Source organism: Poecile atricapillus, chromosome 3 (assembly GCF_030490865.1).
Source record: "Poecile atricapillus isolate bPoeAtr1 chromosome 3, bPoeAtr1.hap1, whole genome shotgun sequence".
NCBI lineage: Eukaryota > Metazoa > Chordata > Aves > Passeriformes > Paridae > Poecile > Poecile atricapillus.
In genome coordinates, this window is record NC_081251.1 from 40,000,266 (window position 1) to 40,019,271 (window position 19,006).

A 19,006-nucleotide genomic window follows, 5' to 3' on the forward strand; every position below is an offset into this window, starting at 1 on the left:
TAAACCAATTTAAGCCAGAATTTGCAAATGTGACTCATGCTTTTCTGTGCTTGACTGGAAATGCTGGAAAAAAAATCTGGGTTTAGTTATGCTGCTTTCTTTATTCTCCAAAAGGCAGGCCTGCTTATAGGTGCCTTTTATTAGGACAGACTGCATTATTGGAGTTTCATGCAGTGCTTTGCATGGCAGTGTCCTTGCAATTCAGTTTTCTTGCATCTGCCATAAAATAAACAATAATTTTGATATTCAGGACCACCTGTGGTGACTTACTCATTTTGAAATATTGGAAAGAAAAACTTTACTGTATCTGTAATAGTTCACAGTTTTGTATGGTTTTTATTTCAATACTGAGTTAGATATGGAAATTGTAGAATTATTTTGTTTCTTTTGCACTACTTAGACAGATTTTGAATATGAGCCTTTTTAGTGATGACGCAGCAACTCATTAGGAGTAGCATGTGGCTATTTTCCCTTGTGGCTTAAATTACATTTGTGTAGCTAAACAGAGCTTTGGGGAAGATGCATCACACTCTTAAACTCTATAAAAATATGAATTATGTTTGATGCAGGTTGAATCAAGGATATAACTTGCAACAAATTTTGGGGATTTTTTTTTTTTTTTTTTAATCTTGAAGTTTTTATTTTGACTGGGAATGAAGTCCCTGTGCTTTGTTACAACCAACAAAATCATTTTGATCTTGATGGAATGTCCAATATACAAACAGGAAAAAAATGTCACATCCTTAGGTTCTCTAAACAGTAGAGTAGTTTCTTATTGCAATTTACATTACTTATTTTGAAAGATACCAATAAAGGGATATCTTTTTGTATCCAGAGTGTAACATAACAAATCCCTTGTATATATCCTTGATTTGGTAAGCTCTTTGGGGCTATGTATTATACAGCACTGTCTGACATTGACATGCTAAAAGAAACTCCAAAGTGGAATTTGCTTTACTAACAGTAATATGTGACCCTTGAATACTGTGCTTCAAGTTGAATAGTTCGATGATCAGTTTTATTTCTTTATATATATTTTTTATATATTTATATATGTATTTATATATATATATTTCTTTATTCTCAAACTATGAATGATAGCTGACCTTTCCATTTCATGGGATTCATTTTAGTTGCTTGGCAAATGCCTAAAAAACAATATTTAGGTAGATTTCATAGAGCAGTTGAATTACTGTAGGCTCAGTTATCAGTGAGTGATGTTATGTGACATTTTCTCTGCGAATTTATATAGAACTTCTTTCAGAAGAATTGTGTAATGAGCCTCTTAATCATATTTCATGCAATTGGTATTGATGGATATGTTTTTCAGTGTGCAAGAGACTCCAGAGGACATGGCTGATTGGCTGATGATTAATTTAGGATAGGCTTGAATTGGGAGGGAAGCAAAGTTAATTGTAAGAACACAGCACATTTTTTACATGCTGAAAAGAAACATTCACATACTAAATTGGTTATCTGGATAAATGCACATCTAGAGCATAGTTGATATTTGATGTGGGCATGGTCATCTGTCAAAGCAGTATTTTGACTCCTGTTCATAGATTCTGAATGTATTCTTTTTTGTTGTGATAGGTGAAAACAGCAAGGGAAAAATGACATGGCTTATGTAATGGAGAATAAGAACATGAAGCTAAGGACACCCAAAGGTTATTTCAGGAGTAATAGAACAAAGTAGATGTAATAGATTATGATTTATTTATTTAATATTACTGTTACATGAACAGGGAATTGCTATTTTTAATACAAACTGTGAAGCATAATGTTTTGACCTGAAAAAATTTATAGCCCAAATAGAAAAGATTATATCAGGACTGGATACTAAGTAGCCCAAGTGACACATAATCTTAGGTCCCAAATCAGAAGGAATGTGCCACTGATCAACAGATCACTGATGCCAGTAAGATTTCTCACAGATTTAAAGTTACATGTGAAATGAAAACAATCTTGAGGTGTCGCATCATAACTGAGTTCTCTGAGCAGTGGATCCAAGATCTTTGAAGTGTTGGTTTACTTTCTTCATAGCTTTTCTGATGCCTGAGAAGTACAATCCATTTCCCATAAATAAAAGGCTATGGAACAGGTGAATGTAGAATTAGGTGCATATGATGTGGGAAGTGAATTTGAATAAAACACTGCCCTTAATGAAGATGCCTTTCTATTTTAAAATAATTTTTAAAAGAACTCAAGTCAGTATCATTGTTTAATTGTGGAGGCAGAAATTTGAGATGACAAATCAGCTCATTTAAATGAGTTAAACAATGCTAAATAGTGTTAATTAGTTAGAAAATTCAATGCAACAAGATGAATAGCTAAGGAAAACCTTGGTGACTTCATTGATCAGTTCTTTAGCACTTAGTTTGCTAAATGGAGGTAATTCTAAAGTATCCCAGGACATTACTATTGTGCAGCTAAGTCTGTGGTTTAACAAGAATTTGTGTGGGTCGGGGCTATGCTTTGGTGAGGAGTTCCAAATGTTTGTTTCATGTTATAGTGGACATGGATGTAGGGCAGCTGGTTGTTACCAAAGCAGTGTTTGAGAAAACAGAAAGAGGAAATGTTACTTGTGGAGTTACTGTAGGTTGCTGTAGTAAACTTAGCTTACTTGCCTGTTTTTGAAAGGTCTGATTTCTTTTGAGTGTTGCGTTTAGAGTTGAACCAAACAAAAATGGAAAGTGATGAATGTTGCTTCACAGTCTTGCTGAGGGAACTTTGAGATATTTTAGAGGTTATTGCTGTGCACTGCAGCCATGTACGTCTTTAGTCCTTGAAGGGGGAGAGTGTTTCTTGAAGGCCTCAGGTCACAGCAGTAAGTTACTTATGATTTCAGTCACAGTGCTATCTTTTTAACAGCATAAAGCATAACCATTTGTTCATTTGATATAATTTACATGTCTCCTGACACTGCATATGTTTTGATTTTGTTTCTTGCCTTTAAAAGGCCACGAAGATGTGTGGAATTCTGACAAAATTTTCTTGTGTAAAATACGTACAACTTGGTTGTTTTGTGATCATTTGCTGTTTGCTATGACTGACATGGCTGTAAGGTTGATGTGTACAAATGAGGAAAAGCTCATTACCCCCATGGATATGGAACATCTGACTAAGTAAGAAAATGACTCAAAGGCAAGGAGCAATTTTGTATGTCACCACTGTGACAGTGAGCAATTTGTATTCTGGGGACTTTGGCACATGTCTTGTGTGTCTGTTACCCAGGTATCTGTTTCTGAAGTGGTATGTTGTGAAGGAGTCCATATATGTTGCTGCAGTGCTGCCTGGCTGGTAAAATCAATGTGCCTGGACATTGTAACAGTATTACATTATTCTAATTTGGTGATACTTCACAGCTATTGTGCATTTTGCTTTTGAAAGCTAAACAACATGCTGAGCATGGAAAGTCAGACTGTACTATGCATCTTTTACTTAGACTATTCTGCCTGGTTGCATCAGATCTGATCACATCTAAGTTCATACACTCTGTGGTTGTGTACCGTTCAGTTTTGAGCTCTTGTTGTCTTTTGTATTTTATGCTTGTAGAAGAAAAGGTTTTATAAAGGTACCTATGACTGCTGAGAGCCAGATGCGTTCTATGTTAAATGCCCACCAGCTTGCCACATTTCTTTGAAGTCAAGTTTTCAAGAGTCTGAGAATTTTATTATGGCTTGAATATTTTTACCTAAGGACCGCGTGTTTTGTTTTCTTTTTCCTTTGGGTATAGTTCTGTAGCTTTGTTTCTGTTTCAGGCCAGGATTAGAAGAAGAATGGAAGGTTGATTCCTTCATTCCTCCAAAAAGAGGAGCTAATAAAGCATCTTGCTGCCCCACAAAAATAAGGCCATCCAGATCTATAGCATCTGAAATAAGCGTGACCTCAGGTGGAATTACACAAATGGAATACATCCATTTGTGTCAGCATGTTGAGACCTGAATTTTGGAACAGTTGCCAAAAAATGGGACGTGTATTGTACTTACTTTGCATTGGGAGATTTGGTTTACTTACTTAAAATCTTAACAGAAATACCAGATTTTAAAGAATCAATTTATTTATCCCAATGTTGGCTAATTATATGACTGGATGGCAGAACAAGATCTGGATATTTAAAGAAGCTGGAAAAAATTATAAGTCCTCTCATTAGTGGGTTTTATTATAAAAGGGATCTTCGGCTAACACTGGCAACTTGTACTTTCCAGTCTCATGAAGGTCTTGAAGCAGAAATGAGGCATAATCAAATTGATTTTATTTCAAGATGAAATGTTTTAAAATAAGGTACAACAGCATTGTTGAATGAAGTCAATAACTAACATGATTAACATTTCATGCTTAGTCAAATTTGGTAGCTTTTCTGATAGGTTTGACTTTAAGTTGTGCATTTGTACAAATATTTTGTATTTCATTTGTTTTTCTTACCTGTCACTTCTGCATTCACCTGAGATATTTATCTTATTGCCTTGTTTTTAATGTACCCAAGGGAAAAATAATGTAGGCTAGTAGCCTCGTATTAAAAGCATGACTGATGGATCTATATAAGCTCACAAAACCTTAGAGCATTTTCAGGGATTCATCTGAAATTGGAGTTCAACAACTCAGCTGTAACTTATTCTCCAGGTATTGGTGAAATCTCAAATCAGAATGTGATGGTCCATAATTTTTTACAATTAAAAGTACTATTATCAGGTATGCAAATTAAAGACTGAGTCTGAGTTCAACTTCTGCCTATGGTAGAACAGATTTTTTTTTCATGCTGGATTAAACCTCAAAAACTATCAGGCTAAGAAGGAAATTTGCCTGCTGGTGAAGGCAGTGTGGATCAGTGAACAGTATGAAGCTCATTTAAGTGGGAGACTATTTTCCTGGAGGCTAATCAAGTTCAGCTGAATGTGAACTGTCTGAGGACCATTGCAGGCCTTATCTTTTGATCAAATTCTTTGGCCTTGTTTTCTGAAAAATAGATGTAGTTCCTGCTCAGTTTCAAAAACCTTCACAGAATATTTGAGGCATGACTACCTCAGTGGACGAGGGAAGAGCTACAGACATCATTTCTCTGAACTTCTGTAAAGCCTTTCACCCAGTCTCCCACAACATCCTTCTCTCTAAATTAGAGAGAGATGGATTCAGTGAGGGGTCTGGTAGATGGATAAGAAAGTGTTTGGACAGTTGCTTCCAGAGGTCAAAGGCTCAGAGTCCTGATCGGCCTCAGTGACAAGTGGTGTCCCTCAGGAGTCTGTACCGAGACCAGTATTATTTAATACCATCATCAAAGTGATCGAGTGCACCCTTGGCAGATTTGCAGATGACACCAAGCTAGGTGTTGCAGTTAACACACCTCAAGGATGGGAATGCAATCCAGAGGGATTGCATTGCTGGACAAGCTTGAGAAATGGGAAATCTCATGTGGCTTAACAAGACCAAGTGCAACGTGCTGCACCTGGGTCCGGGCAATCCCTGGTATTAAGACAGGCTGGGGGATGAACAGATGGAGAGTGGTTCTGCTGAGAAGGACTTCGGGGTGCTGGTGGCTGAGAGGCTGGACATGAGCCAGCAATGTCCACTCACAGCCTAGAAAGCCAAACTTGTCCTGGGCTGCATCCAGAGAAGTGTGGCCACATAGGGAGGGGATTTTTCCCCTCTATTCATGAGACCCCACCTGGAGTGCTATATCCAGCTTTGAGGTCCTCAGTAAAGGAAGAACTTCTACCTGTTGGGATGAGCCCAGAACGGGTCCACCAAATTGATTGGAAGGAGCACTTTTCCTACGAAGAAAGGCTGAGAGAATTGTGTCTGTTCAGCCAGAGAAAGAGAGGCTTCAGGGTGTGTGTCCTTTCATTATGGAGAGAGCCTTCAAGAAAGCTGGAGAGGGACTTGTGATAAGGGGATGTAGTGATAGGAAGAGGGGGAAGGCTTTCAGTCTCAGTGAAAGAGAGTAGGTTAGGATTAGACATTGGAAGAAATCCTGTACTGTGAGGATGGCCAGAGAGTCTGTGGATGCCCTGTCCTTGTAAGTCGTCAAGGCCAGGTAACGTGGCACTTTCAACAAGCTGGTTCAGTGGAAGATGCCTCTGTCCATGGCATGGGAGTTGGAACTAGATAATTTTTATGGTTTCTTCCAACTCAGACTGTTCTGTGATTCTCCACAAAGCCATAGTTCTGTGTTTTACTGGCAGCTACAGTTCTCATAGCCCGCTGTACTCTTAGACTGTATCTGTAGTTATAAACAAGGTGAATGAGGCCTTGTTTTCTGGCCCTAAAAAGACTGGCATAACATGGCTTGTGACAATATGGCTAAACCTCTGTGAATGTTTTGGCTTTGTCCATGTACCTTTTTGGAACAGCTGTAGCTTGAGTTATCTGTTGGACCAGTTATCTCCCAGTCTGGGCATTGAGTGGGAGAATGCTAGTAGGTAGGGGTCGAAACTCTCCTGGAGGCTGTGTTTCTTAAGCACTGTGGGTGATTATGGACAGTGGCTGAGTCAGTGGCCTGATCCTGCTGAGTTTACTAAATTAGGTGTAGTAATAAACCCTGTGTAAAGACCATGTTGGAATCACTGTGTTAAAACAATCTCCTAAAGGTAATTAGTAAGTACACAGAAATCACATAGGAATGATTCCTGGTTTACAGATAAGGTTCAGTTAAGTGTTTCTTTGTATTTGTAAGCTTAACTCATTGTGTGGAATATTATCCCTTGATCACAGTAAGAGCTATATTAGTAACCACAGTGTGTTTAGATGATTCCTATGTACAGGTCTGTAGTGTGCAGGTTGTTACTGTAGCATGGTTGGAGGACACAGAGCATCTTTTACCTCTGAGCATTTCCAGCCTTTCTGCAGGCAGTCAGATGGGCTTGAGTGTACAGGTGTGCAGATCTACCCCTCAGTAGACAGGTGTTTCTTTGAGACTTTACTCTCCTTATTCAGGAATTGGTGTGTGAAAGAAATATTTTCCAAAACATTTATCTAGTAGTGAATTTCTGAGAAGAGAAGCTTATCTCTTCCAGACAGTGACTGCAGGTCTTCTTTTCCAGAGTAGGTGGCTGATGAGTACCTTGCAGTGCCTGGCAAGCTCTGAAGCCTCACATTAGCTACTACATAACAACAAAATATCCAACTCTGATTATATTTTTAACGGATAAGAAAAATAACTAAACTTGTTAGAAGTTTTTTTTTTCTCCCTAGGTATATTTCATGGTTGTGTCTTACTGTATTTGTTTGATAAAGCTTTTAAACTATTTAGTGCTTCTTATCTGTTGCAAATTTGGAAGAATTGCTGATATCACTTTAAGTGAATAGAAATTGCAAAAATAGAAGGAATGACTGTATGATAAATGTCATTCTTGCTTATATTGGATGATTTCCAGGAAACATTTATGCCAGATGATGGTGTTTTAATTATGAAAAGTACTAATATTTTCTGAAGAAATTACTTATTTGCAGGAATCACTCAGTTCTTGAAGTCATCTGAGTCCAGGTAAATCATGGAATAGCTTGGGTAAAGATGATGTAATCATTCGTATTTGCTGAATAGTTAGAGAGGGTAGGGCTTATTTTCCCCCTTTAAATTCAGCACTGCTTGGTGGACAGATTGCACATATGTAATCCAATGGGCTTGTTGACTGTCTCAGCTTCTGCAGGTACCAGCCAAAGTATAAAAAGAAGGTGTCAGGGGTTACGTCCGTGAGAAGTGCTTGGTTACTGGAGTTCCCCAAGGTAGTTTGGTAGCCTCCATAAAGACATAAATCCTACTGGGGATAAGTTTAGACTTTCTTTAGTAGTGGCAGATGGTGTAACTGTTCCATTTATTTGTTCACAGTTTACTGTTTAAAAACTCTGAGTGGTGTATTTTGTTAAAAAGGTGTGGGAAGGTGCCAAAGAATGGAGAATGGGGCTGATAAGTAGGGAGGGAGTGGTGAGTAGAGGTAGTGCAGCACAAGTGCAGGTTTGGAGGAAAGAGTGAAGGGCAAAGAAGTTTAATGGAGATGAGAAGAAAAAGATTCTTACAAGGATTCAAGAGACTGAGTAGGATTACTTCAACCCAGGGAGACACTGAAGACAAATTATCTGGAAAATAAAGCTGAATGAAAGAGGGAGTTGCTCTCCTCAGTGGTATGTTCAGGGAAATTCTGTTGAACCTTGTCTATCTTCAGTTTTGACTTTATGATATGAAAAACTGGGGCAATAACAAGTAAGGGGAGATCGTAAATTTAGGTGACTGCATCTCCCTAACTCCTCTTCATTTAGTAAGTTGACTATTGCATTGCTCACGTTCCAGACTGAGATGCTTATTGGAAAAGGATTGCTTATAAAAGATGTTTTTTTTAACTGCCCCTACTTCTCAAGTAATTGTGTATGGCTTATTGCTCCTTCTTAGATACAATGATATACATGAGTATTAACTGTAGTGGTGCTTGTGTAGATTATTCTTTTCCCAGAGTCCAGTTATCTTTTTGTTTTTGAATGATACCTTATTGTGTGACTGTTCTCATTGATTTCACCTGAATTACTTAATTAAGAAGTATACAGAACAAGAGGATTTATCTCAGTTTATCTAGAATAAGTTTTTGTATTTCTTTAATGATAAAAGGACTCAGTTGCAAGATTGATTGCTGTGGTGTTACAGAAAACTTGATATAGATCTCATTCCAACTCTCAAGGCTGCTGCTATTTGGAATTCTTATCCAAAATTGCTTAATGGCATTTCTGTTTTTTTCCATAGGCAATGTTCAGTCTCTGCATGGTTGAGAGTGAAGCTGATGAGGTGAATTTACATGGTGTCACAAGCCTCGGTTTAAAACAGGCCCTGGACTTTGCATATACTGGACAGGTATTGTACAGCTCTTCAAATTAAGAAACACAATCAAAAGCAACTGCAATAAAAACTGAGTATGACCTTTTTAGAGATACGAGATACTAGAAAATATTTTTCTTGTGCACTGCTCAATATAAGGTATTTTGATTTAACAGATCTTATTTTTTTATACTGTGGTGCATTTTTTCTTTAGAAGGATTGTTTAATTTAAACACTGTTTTATGTGCATCATTGTCAGGTAGGGAGCCATGTAGGGCTTGCAAGCCTTTTTTATGATTGCCAGACTATTCATAAAATCTTAATGTGAGTTGAATCTGCTTGTTAAATTAAATGTAAAGAAAAGTGTTTCCCTTATACTAAATATTTATAAACTGCTATTTTTGACAAATTATGTAATTGAGAGGAAAAGTAGTCTCTTACTCTCTGGACAGATGCAGTTGAGGCATCTTTGTAAATGTGTATAGGTACTATACATCTTCATTTTGATCCTCTTTATGACCACAGGTTAGGTATCGTGTTATGGAACTTCAGAAAATGCAGAGTGATGCTCCTTTTCCCTCTGCCCCTTGGCAAAAAAGCCCCCCAAAACATAAAAAAAAAAAGAAAAAAAGAAGTATTTATGACCAGCCATATCTCTGCACTGGATGCTTGGAGAAGAGTGTTGCTGTTTGACTTTGTCTCACTTCAGAGTTCATGGATAGTGAGCTCAAAATACCCAGCTATTTTTGCTTTGGACTTTAAAATTCTAGATGACTAAACTATTTCTGGAATATCACTACAGCAGTTGAATCCATTGACGCACTAGTGAGGTTTATTAGTTAATTTTGAAAAGGAAGGCTTAAAAGCATATTATGAAATTCTAAAGAGTTGTCGGGTTATAAAAATTCAAGGCATCTGCTTGCATACTGTGAATTGAGTATATGGCCTAATGTAGGGGTTTTTGGGTATTTTTTTTGTTTTTCTTTTTAAAGGGAATTAAGTAGAAATAAGGAAAAAAAAATCTGTTTTAAGGGAGCTATTTTTGTTAATATCCCAGAAAACAGTTATGCTTTAGCATTGGTCTTAGAGACTAGCATTTGAATTTCTTTGAATAAATTTGAGTTTATGCTGTTTTGGAAAACATAATTTATTCAAATCTTTGATATAAATGATAAACAGAGATGCCATACTATATTAGTGAATTAGCTGAAGAGCTCAGTACATGATTTGTCATTGGTATGCTTTTTTTTCTTTCAGTTGAAAGCTTTTGTTGAAAATTGAATTTCTGTGATAAAAATGAAAATGTTAGGTACCTATACGTCATTGTATTAGTAATTTAAAACAATAGATTGATTATTCAGAAAACTCTGGTTAAATGAAAGTATATTTTCAGAAGACAGTATGTAATTGATTTCTATCTGACCCATCCTATCTGCTGTGATTATAGGTATTCCCCATCTTTCTGCAAAATTCAAAGTCTAACAAACCCATGTAAAAAACCTTAAGAGCCTTTGAAAGGATGGATATGGTTTTTATGTAACCCTGCAAATGACCCCAGGTTGCTTCCAGGGTATTTCCTCAGATCCCTAGGAAATATGTACCTTCTGTCCTTGGCCCTTTAGAGGCTTTTGAGTCTTTCATTTTCAGGCATAACCTACTTTGAATAAAGGAGTGGGTTTCCTGAGTTAAATATAGATGGGCATATATGTTGCTCATACATACAAGTGATTATCAGGCGAGGCTTGCTCTGTGGTGTCTGTCAGATGCATCAAGTGCTACTTTGATGCACAGACAAATGAGAAGGATTTTGTAGGAGTTCTCATGTAAAAGTGCCTTTGAAGCACAGCTCAGTGAGCTGTGGGTCTGAAAATGAGCAGTGTCGCATTTCCCTTTCATCCTTGGAATTCTCTTCTGGCACTGTGTTTGTATGTATTGAACGTTGCTTGTGTTCTGACTCAGAGTGACAGAATCTGGGTGACCACTCCAAGGTAGAGAGTAGGTGTAATCCACAAAGGCTATTAATAAATAACTGGATTATTCCATGCTTACATCAGGGAGTTCTGAAAACACAATTGTCTTTAGCTTGGTTTGCAAACTCTTTGTTTTTAAAAGACAAAAAAAAAAATATTTCTCAGTAATCCAAAAGTCACTTGTGCTAAATATAAACTTATATTGCTCTGAAAGTGTGGATATCAAGATGTGATCTAAAATACCCCTTAAAAGTGAAAACCATGAACTCTCTCTTCTTCTTTTTTTTTTTTTTTTTTCTAATCATATTTGGCCAAAATGTTAGTTAAAAAAATTGATGTTTCTCTAGGTAATATTGTGGAACTCCCTAAAATGGCCATATCTAAACGGATAGTTAGATATTAGTTAGATATTAGTTGCAGTTTTCTTCTTTTTATTTCTTCAATATATTGCACTTACATTTGGCATATTACACTTCAAATTGAGTGCAGCTTTCTGTGTAACCTAATATACTGGAGACATCTGGTGGAAATATTTAATAGTGCACAATGGCAATATTTGATGCCTGCAGTTTATGAAAGTCATTAAAATGAAGAAATTTAATTTTTAGGATGACCATGAAATCTGAAATTAAACTCTGTAATCTTTGCCTGTTTTTGTTAATTTGAAATCTTCTTGCAGACTTCAAATACAACCTTCATCTTCCTGTCTACTTATGCAGACAGTACTTTATTGTTATTACTGTTGAAAATATTCTGCTTTTTTGGAAAAAAGTTGATCAGAAGCAAAAAACGTTTTAAAACTCAAGTTAAGTATAAATAATCTAACTCCAACTGAACTAATCTATTACTATGGTCCTTAATAATTATGAAGAAAGAAATTTTGGTACAGAAATCATTAAAAACTGATTAAAAGGAATGGCAGTTGACTTTGATTTTGTTCTTTTTGTTCAGTAATCCTTTAAGAACAAAATTTTCAGAAAAAAAATCTTAGATATGTTTCATGTTTTCCTTAGACATTTTACTATGTAATCCCCATATTCAGAATTCAGAGCTGCAACTCTTTTCCTGGTGTAACTGCTGTATCCTTTCTTCCCAAAAGGGCTTTAAGGTCATTCTCTCTTTTACTTCATAGCAGTGGTAAGGCCAGGCCAGAGTCTCAGTGAGTGCATTACTCACCCTTTCTTCTCACAAGGGCATTTTGCAAGTGTCAGATGTGCCTTGGAAGGGAGATGGATCAAGTACAATCAATTTACAACTTTATGTTTTAGAATACTCATATAGAGAAGAATTTTTAGGCAAAGACTTTGGAGCTCACCTTTCTTTCTGTCAAAATAAGAGCCTTAATCAATCTGTCAGATACTCGTGGGCATTGTTGTCTACTCTTTTTGACTACCTTTTTTAATTTTAACTCATTTGTTAGAAAGAGACATAATCTAACTTGGAGGAATGGGATAGCCACTAAATAGGCCAGTGTAGTTGGCTAACAAGTCAGAGGAGCATTGCCTTTACTTTTCAGTGAATGATTGTGATCCTAATTCCACAAAAATGCAAGTACAGAGTCCCATGCATGCTGAAATGCTTCAGACTTGGATCTTTCTTCTTTGTTAATGTGTTTTATCATATGTCTTTAAGCTATGATAACAAATATTCTGCATTTAGATAGAATTTTATTTGAGGACCTCAAATCACATTCCAAAAGCAAGTAATCCCTGTCCTTATTTTGTTGCATCACAGCCAGGAAATTAATTTGGGAGAAAATAATTTTCCAAAGAGAACGCAACACAGCTCATTAGTGGCTTCTTAGTGCTTAATACCAAGTTCTCCTAAGTCCCATTTGCCTAAGTGGCTGGTCTGTTTTCCACCCTAAACTCTAATATTTTCTTTCTATATTAATGGAAATTACATCTTCCTTAAGTTATAGTATTATCCTGAATTAACAAAGCTGAAATGAAAGAATTTGTGAGGAATTTTGTATGAGGCTTTTAATGTTCAGCTCTATCTCCCAAAGTGAGTTTTGGGGTGATTTGTCCTGTGATGCCGTCTTAGCCCAAGATTAACACAGCCTTACCTCCTAACTATGGCATGTTGTAACATTTCCTTTTATTAAAAGCCACATACAAATGCACTTATAAATGATTAAAAAATAGGCTTTAAACTTTGCATTATTAGCATATTAAATGGGTTTTCTTTTACTCACAAAGTGTTAATGTAGCAGCAGGTTTTCAACAAATCCAGAACTTCATTTTATTTCCAGGTATGTTGCTCCCAATATTACTTTAATGCATTGGTAGTGTGAGTGTCATATTTAACTATTTCCTTTACTTTGTATTCAGTTAGTTTGAAACCTGTCATTGTCTTAACAGCTATTATTACTTTATCAAACAGGTTTCAGGAATTGGTAGAGCACCATCACCTGGTTTTTCAAAATCATGCACACAATCTGATTAGTTAAAGTATTATCTTACTGATCCTTTTGGAAATTGTTCTTTTAGCTTTGTTATTTCTTTAGCAAAAACCAAGGAAGTGTAGAAGATCTTCTTTGATAGTAAAGAAATAGTAGAAATAATTATTACTTCCAAGTACAACTATTTCTCCTTATAATTTCTTTGATTCCTTTGTAGAATCTTGGCTTTCATCTCTCATAAACTCCCTTCCTCATCTCACATTGACAGTTTTTCTAATGCTCATCCAGTATTTCATCTGCCATTTTTAGTTAAGACCAGGGAAAGGCAGCTGTCAATATCTTAGTGCCCCTTATAATCCTCCCTTGTGGATGGAGGTGTATTGCAAAGCTGTATTCTAATAGTTGATTTTCTTGGGTAAGGGACCTACTGCATCCTGTGCATATCAGTTCCACTGGCTGCTTTTAGATTAAAATGAATCAATTAAACTACCTGCTGTCCCTAGCAGAAGTGACTTCAGCTCTTTTCTACTGGGGACAATATGCCAAAGTAATGGATAACTGAATACAGCGGGTCTATGTCTTACTGTCAATACTTAATATAATTTTCCAATGCAATTTCAAAGCAAAAGATGTGAATTTGATACTTACATTTGGGCATTTCCTTTTTCACTTTCTTTCAGGATAACCTTGTTTCTTTATCTAGCACTAGGTTACAGCCACTAGGTCCTAGGTTCACAGTTCAGCTACAGATTGCCTAAAAGGCTTATACTAATACGGAGCTTTAATTAACTCACTTCATGCAGTTCATTGTAGAGAAAATTAAATATTTCACTTTATTTGCTCTGGACAGGAATTAAGCTAGGGACAAGACAGCTTTTCTAGTGCTGAAAGTGATTAAAGTAATGAAACACCTTCCCAAAGAATAGTAAATTTGCTTGGAGTCTTGCTTATCCAAACCCTCTTTAATTATAGTAATGGTACTTCATAATGGTGTGAAGCTATGTCAGGGAAAGTTCAGGCTGGACATAATGAAAAGGTGGCAGGTTGCTGGAACAGGTTCTCCAGGGAAGTGGTTGTGACATCAAGCCTTGTCAGAGTTCAAGGAATGTCTGGACATGTGCTTAGTTTTGGATAGTCCTGCAATTAGCAGGGAGATAGGACAAGATGATCTGTATGGGTGCCTTCCAAATTGAAATATTCTGTGATTTTATGATGTGTATGCTGTGCGTTTAACATGGATTTTTTTTCTAATTTTTTGGAAAAATAATACGATGTATCAGAGAAATGCTGGTCATGATGCTTTCTGGCATTGGCTAATGAGACATCTGTATTTTGTAGCAAGTGCTACCAAACATTGTGTGCCAAGGCTTTGGGCAGTTGCCTGCAGGGGACTAGAAGAACATTCTTCCCTCACTCACTTTTCTGAAGCAGCACTTGTCAATGTGTAAGGAGCTCAGTATTCAACTGAATCATGAATGAACAGGGAGACAGGCAGAAGTGCCATCTGGTTGAGAGTGAAATGCAGTCTAAATTACTTTAAAAGAAAAGTTAAGGTGTTTGATTGCTCTCAAGCACACAGAATGATCTCCATCAGGCAAAAACAACTGATACTTGTGTTTGATGCTTGTCTTGTTCAAAATGCTGATCACTGCAAGTTGAGTCAAGGAGGAACTTTCTTTTTCATCAGAATGGCAGGAATCTTAGATTTTTTTTTTCTTGTTTTCTGTGTTAAATTCCATACCGTTTACTTTCTAGAATTTTCTGACTTATTTCCTTACTGTTGGAAAATGGGACTTAGGAGAACTTGGTGTTAAGCACCAAGAAGCCACTAGTGTGCTGTGTGTCTTTGGAAAGTTATTTTCTCTCAAATTAAATATGACTGCATATTTCCTTACTGTTACAGCATAATACTGGTGTACTTTTAATGTGAATCATGCCACCATCTCACTTTTCCATTGTCCCACAAACAGCTGTATGGAAATGAGAAAAATATGGGGGATATATGAATAGCTGGAATGAAGGTGATAAAAGTGTGAATTCAACCTCTCGATCTTTGTCTGAGTATGCAGTTTAGCCTTCTTGGGGCTACAGTAGCTATTGTTTAGTGTCTTTAAAAATGTGTGGATTAAATATAGTGGCCTGCAGTGTTCAGGGAATAGAATGTTCTAGTTGTTCTTTCCAGATATAAACCTCATGAGACTCCACAGAGGTGATAATTAATCTGGATCTTACCTTCTCCCTCAGGCTGTAAGTTGCGTTATTGGAAAGGACAGTTTAAGGAGTTTCCATTTCATTCTTTTTTGGCTGTTATTGTCCTCTTTCCTCTGACCTTAGAATTTTTTTTTTAGGCCTGTAGTTCTTTGTTGGCTGTAGTAGGGTGGGTACAGGAGGCATTAAAAGACTACGTGGAGGTGAGGCCTGAGTACTTGTTCTTAGGAAAGGTTGGTGGTTCTTATACATTCTGTTGCCACAAGTCTCAAAGAAGATTGAAGAGAGAGGCAAGATACATGATACCAGTTAAGTATTTTCCCATGCTTAGCCGCTGTCCTAAGGTGTTGGAGAGGATGCAGGTTGAGCTGGGAAAGGAAGAGAGAAATCTTACGGTAAGAGGGAATAAATTCTAGTTTTGAACTGCTGGCTGGAGGGTAAAAATATGGGGCAGGGTGTTAAGGCCCATGTGTTCCTGTAATAATGGGGCTGTTTATAAAATTCCCTTTTCTGCCTCAGTATTATGCTTTACAAGGTCAGGTTTAATTTACCGTCTTCTACTTTTGAAGAAATACTTTGTGGATACATTGCAGAAAGCTTAAGTGGATAAATTCCCAGATTAAAATTGTGTATCTAAAAATAGTGGATCTAAGAAATTGTGTAAACTGCCTTTCTGGATCTTGTGACCTTAGCATTCTGTTACAAACAGCCAAGTTTTGCATTGCTTGAATCCCTTGGTCTGTGGATCTGACCACAGTAGGGACCAGACTGTATTTTGTGCATCCTCTCTGGAGGGTTTGTGGCATGGTGGAGAGTAGAAAGACTGCTTTGAGGAACAGATTTTCTGTTTGAAAACAGTCATCGTAAGAACAAGGTAGTTTGTCAAAGTATATCAGTTTGAAAATGAGCAGTATGTCAGGCTTGATGGCTTAGGAAAGGAAGTTACTCAAGTATCACAAGATCTGCCTCTTGTATACAGGGGGAAGTTGAAGGTATAATGAAAATCAACCCTTAGAAATAAGGACTGAATAGAGGGGTGATTGTGAGATGCAGCCAGGTGCAATACCTGAATTGCATCTAATTAATCTTAATGTAAAAATAGTACAGCAACCAGTCTAATATAGCCTGTGTTGTGAGAAAGCACATTCTTCACTGGTGAAGGCTGCAGCTTTTGTCTGAATTTGATGAGTCCAAATTACTCTTCAATTTCTGCCCCAGTAATTATGCCTCATAATGCTTGGATTGAGGATGGATTACAGAGAATGATTAAGCTTCTCTCTATTTATTCACATTAAAATTTTAATGATGAATTTTGAATATGTGAATCCAAAGTAAACCTTAGTTTCACTTTGCTTAATTTGCAATAAGCATCATTCTGTAGACCTCAGAGCTATTGTTTTGAGAGTTAGACAAGCAGAGGAGAGTCAGTCACTGTGTGTACTTGTGGTGTGTATTTGGTGGTATTTATATGCATTTGCTGTTAATATTGAGATGGAAGGCCTGTATAACATATAAATACCTATGCTGGTAATTAATAAAAACCAAACAATTGCTTTAGTGTATAGAAGCTCAAAGGTGTGGAATAATTGTGAATTACTCCAGTTTCGGTAGAAGGAAGGCTTGCAGTATTTTCTTCCTTCTTTACTTGGCATTTTCTTTCCCTTGTTCATTTCCCCAGCATAAAGTTTCCCAATGGTGAACGCTTAGCAGAGATGAATTAGTATTTTTGCCTGTATCCAAATGAGTATTGAATGAAAGTTCAGATAATTCCATTTAAAGCAAAGTTTTGTGAAGGGATAAACTAGACTTTCCTCCGTTATCTTGGGAAACACAAGAGTGAATCTGTTTCCTCAGTCAGATATAGGTTGCATGGTATAGGAGGGCTGTAAAAAAGTAAGAACATGTAGAAAATGCGTCTGCCACCTTGAAATGAACTTTTGTTGCTGACTTCATGCAAATCACCTCTAGACAGTAGCTAGCCACCCTCCTTGCCTCTTGTCCTACTTCTTATCTTCTAGTGCTACGAGTATTATTTGTAAATGGATTGCTGTAGCTTTAAAATACAATAATATCATCATAGTTAAATATAGTTTGTCTATGCCTACAAGGTACTAATCTTCTTAGGGTTCTGGTTCTCTGGCTGACACTTAGTAAGTAACATGCCATAGGGATGGTAGCTTCCTCAGTGTCAATCATGTCTGAATAAAAAACACTGCAAGGTCTATAACAGCTTGTTTATTTTGACCTTGAGTTCTCACTTGAAAATACTTGAGTGAGGTGCTTTTATTTTTTGCTGTTTTTTTTTTAATTTTAATATCTATGTTGGAGACATTTTTGCAACTGAAATCCATTCTAGCTTTCTGTTCAACTACCTCTCATCACGCATAGCAACCTCAGTAGCGCCAGAAAAAAACCTGGGTTGTGCTGGGCCTGATTCTCATTTACATTAGGATCCTTACATGGATTTCTGGCTAGATGAAGAACCTTCATATTTTATACAGTATGTAAATGACATATAATATTCACTTAAAACCTTGTATTAATAAATGTAGGGATTTGCAGAAGTATTAAGGATGTCATACACTGCCAGAACTCAATGTAAATGAGTTCTTGATATAAGCAAGAAAATTCTTGATATAAGCATTCTCTCCTCCTCCTAATGTATGCTTTATGTTGGAGATATTTAATGGTTTTGATTGAAGAAATGCATACACGTTTTTTTTCATTTCCCTCAATAGTTAAAATACAAAAGATGCAGTTGAGTATCTTTCCTTTTGTTTTTCATTTCCCTTATTCCGCTGCATATGAGGTATACAAATAAAACTGAATTGTGTGGGCAAGAAGAGAAGGATCTGAAAGCAAGCTTTACTTCCCTGTGGAGCAGTGAGAGACTGACCTCATGTGGTGTGAAACCAAAGTTGCCAGGGGAAGTACAAGGATAAAAGTGTATAACGCAAACATCTTTGAAAATTTAATTTTTCTCATGTATTTCTGATTTTTTTTTTTTTTGGAAACTGTGCTACTTAAAAAATTTTAGTCTGGATAGTCTGTAGTCTGATTGCTAATAAGAAGTTGATCAGTGTCCATATTCCCAAGGACATTTTTGTATCCCAAAAGGGATGCTCTTACAAGCTGACCCCTAGACAGTGGTCTGTGAGCTGTGGCCCAATTATCATTACTGCTGCCTGTACATGATTTTAATTGAAATGAGTAGGAGTTTCATGTGAGCAAGCAACTGAATAGTTGGTCTTGGTTTCCAAGTCCTTTCTGGCACTTCCCCAGCAACATGCTCATTGTGCTTTCAGAGCCCTGCTCTCTAAAATGAAGACAGTGGTTAGGAAAATTATAAAGTGACTCTAGGCAGAATAGGCAGGGTATTCCTGGTGTATATATGTTTTAAATTCATGAATAATATTAATAGAGGAGATTTCTAAGTCAATTCTATTGACCTGATTCATCAGTATATGTGGAAGGATCTAAGTATACAGATAACAAAAGGAGGTTCTGTTATTTTGAAAGTCTCCTTAAACAGCACACATTTCATGTCAAAGAATTTTGGGGGTATTATAACTTAGGGACACTCACAGGAAAAAGAAAATAACCAAAAAAAGTTTAAAAATCCTTTGG

General features: G+C 36.7%; 1 protein-coding gene across 4 annotated transcripts in view; it reads left to right on the top strand.

The window, feature by feature from the left end:
* KLHL32 (kelch like family member 32) overlaps window positions 1-19,006 on the top strand; it is a 122,078-nt gene that overhangs the window by 39,326 nt on the left and 63,746 nt on the right. For all 4 annotated transcript variants that reach the window (XM_058836876.1, XM_058836879.1, XM_058836878.1 and 1 more), the window contains one exon: window positions 8,726-8,833. In XM_058836876.1, the coding sequence (XP_058692859.1) occupies window positions 8,726-8,833 (108 nt within the window). The remainder of the gene's footprint in view (window positions 1-8,725; window positions 8,834-19,006) is intronic.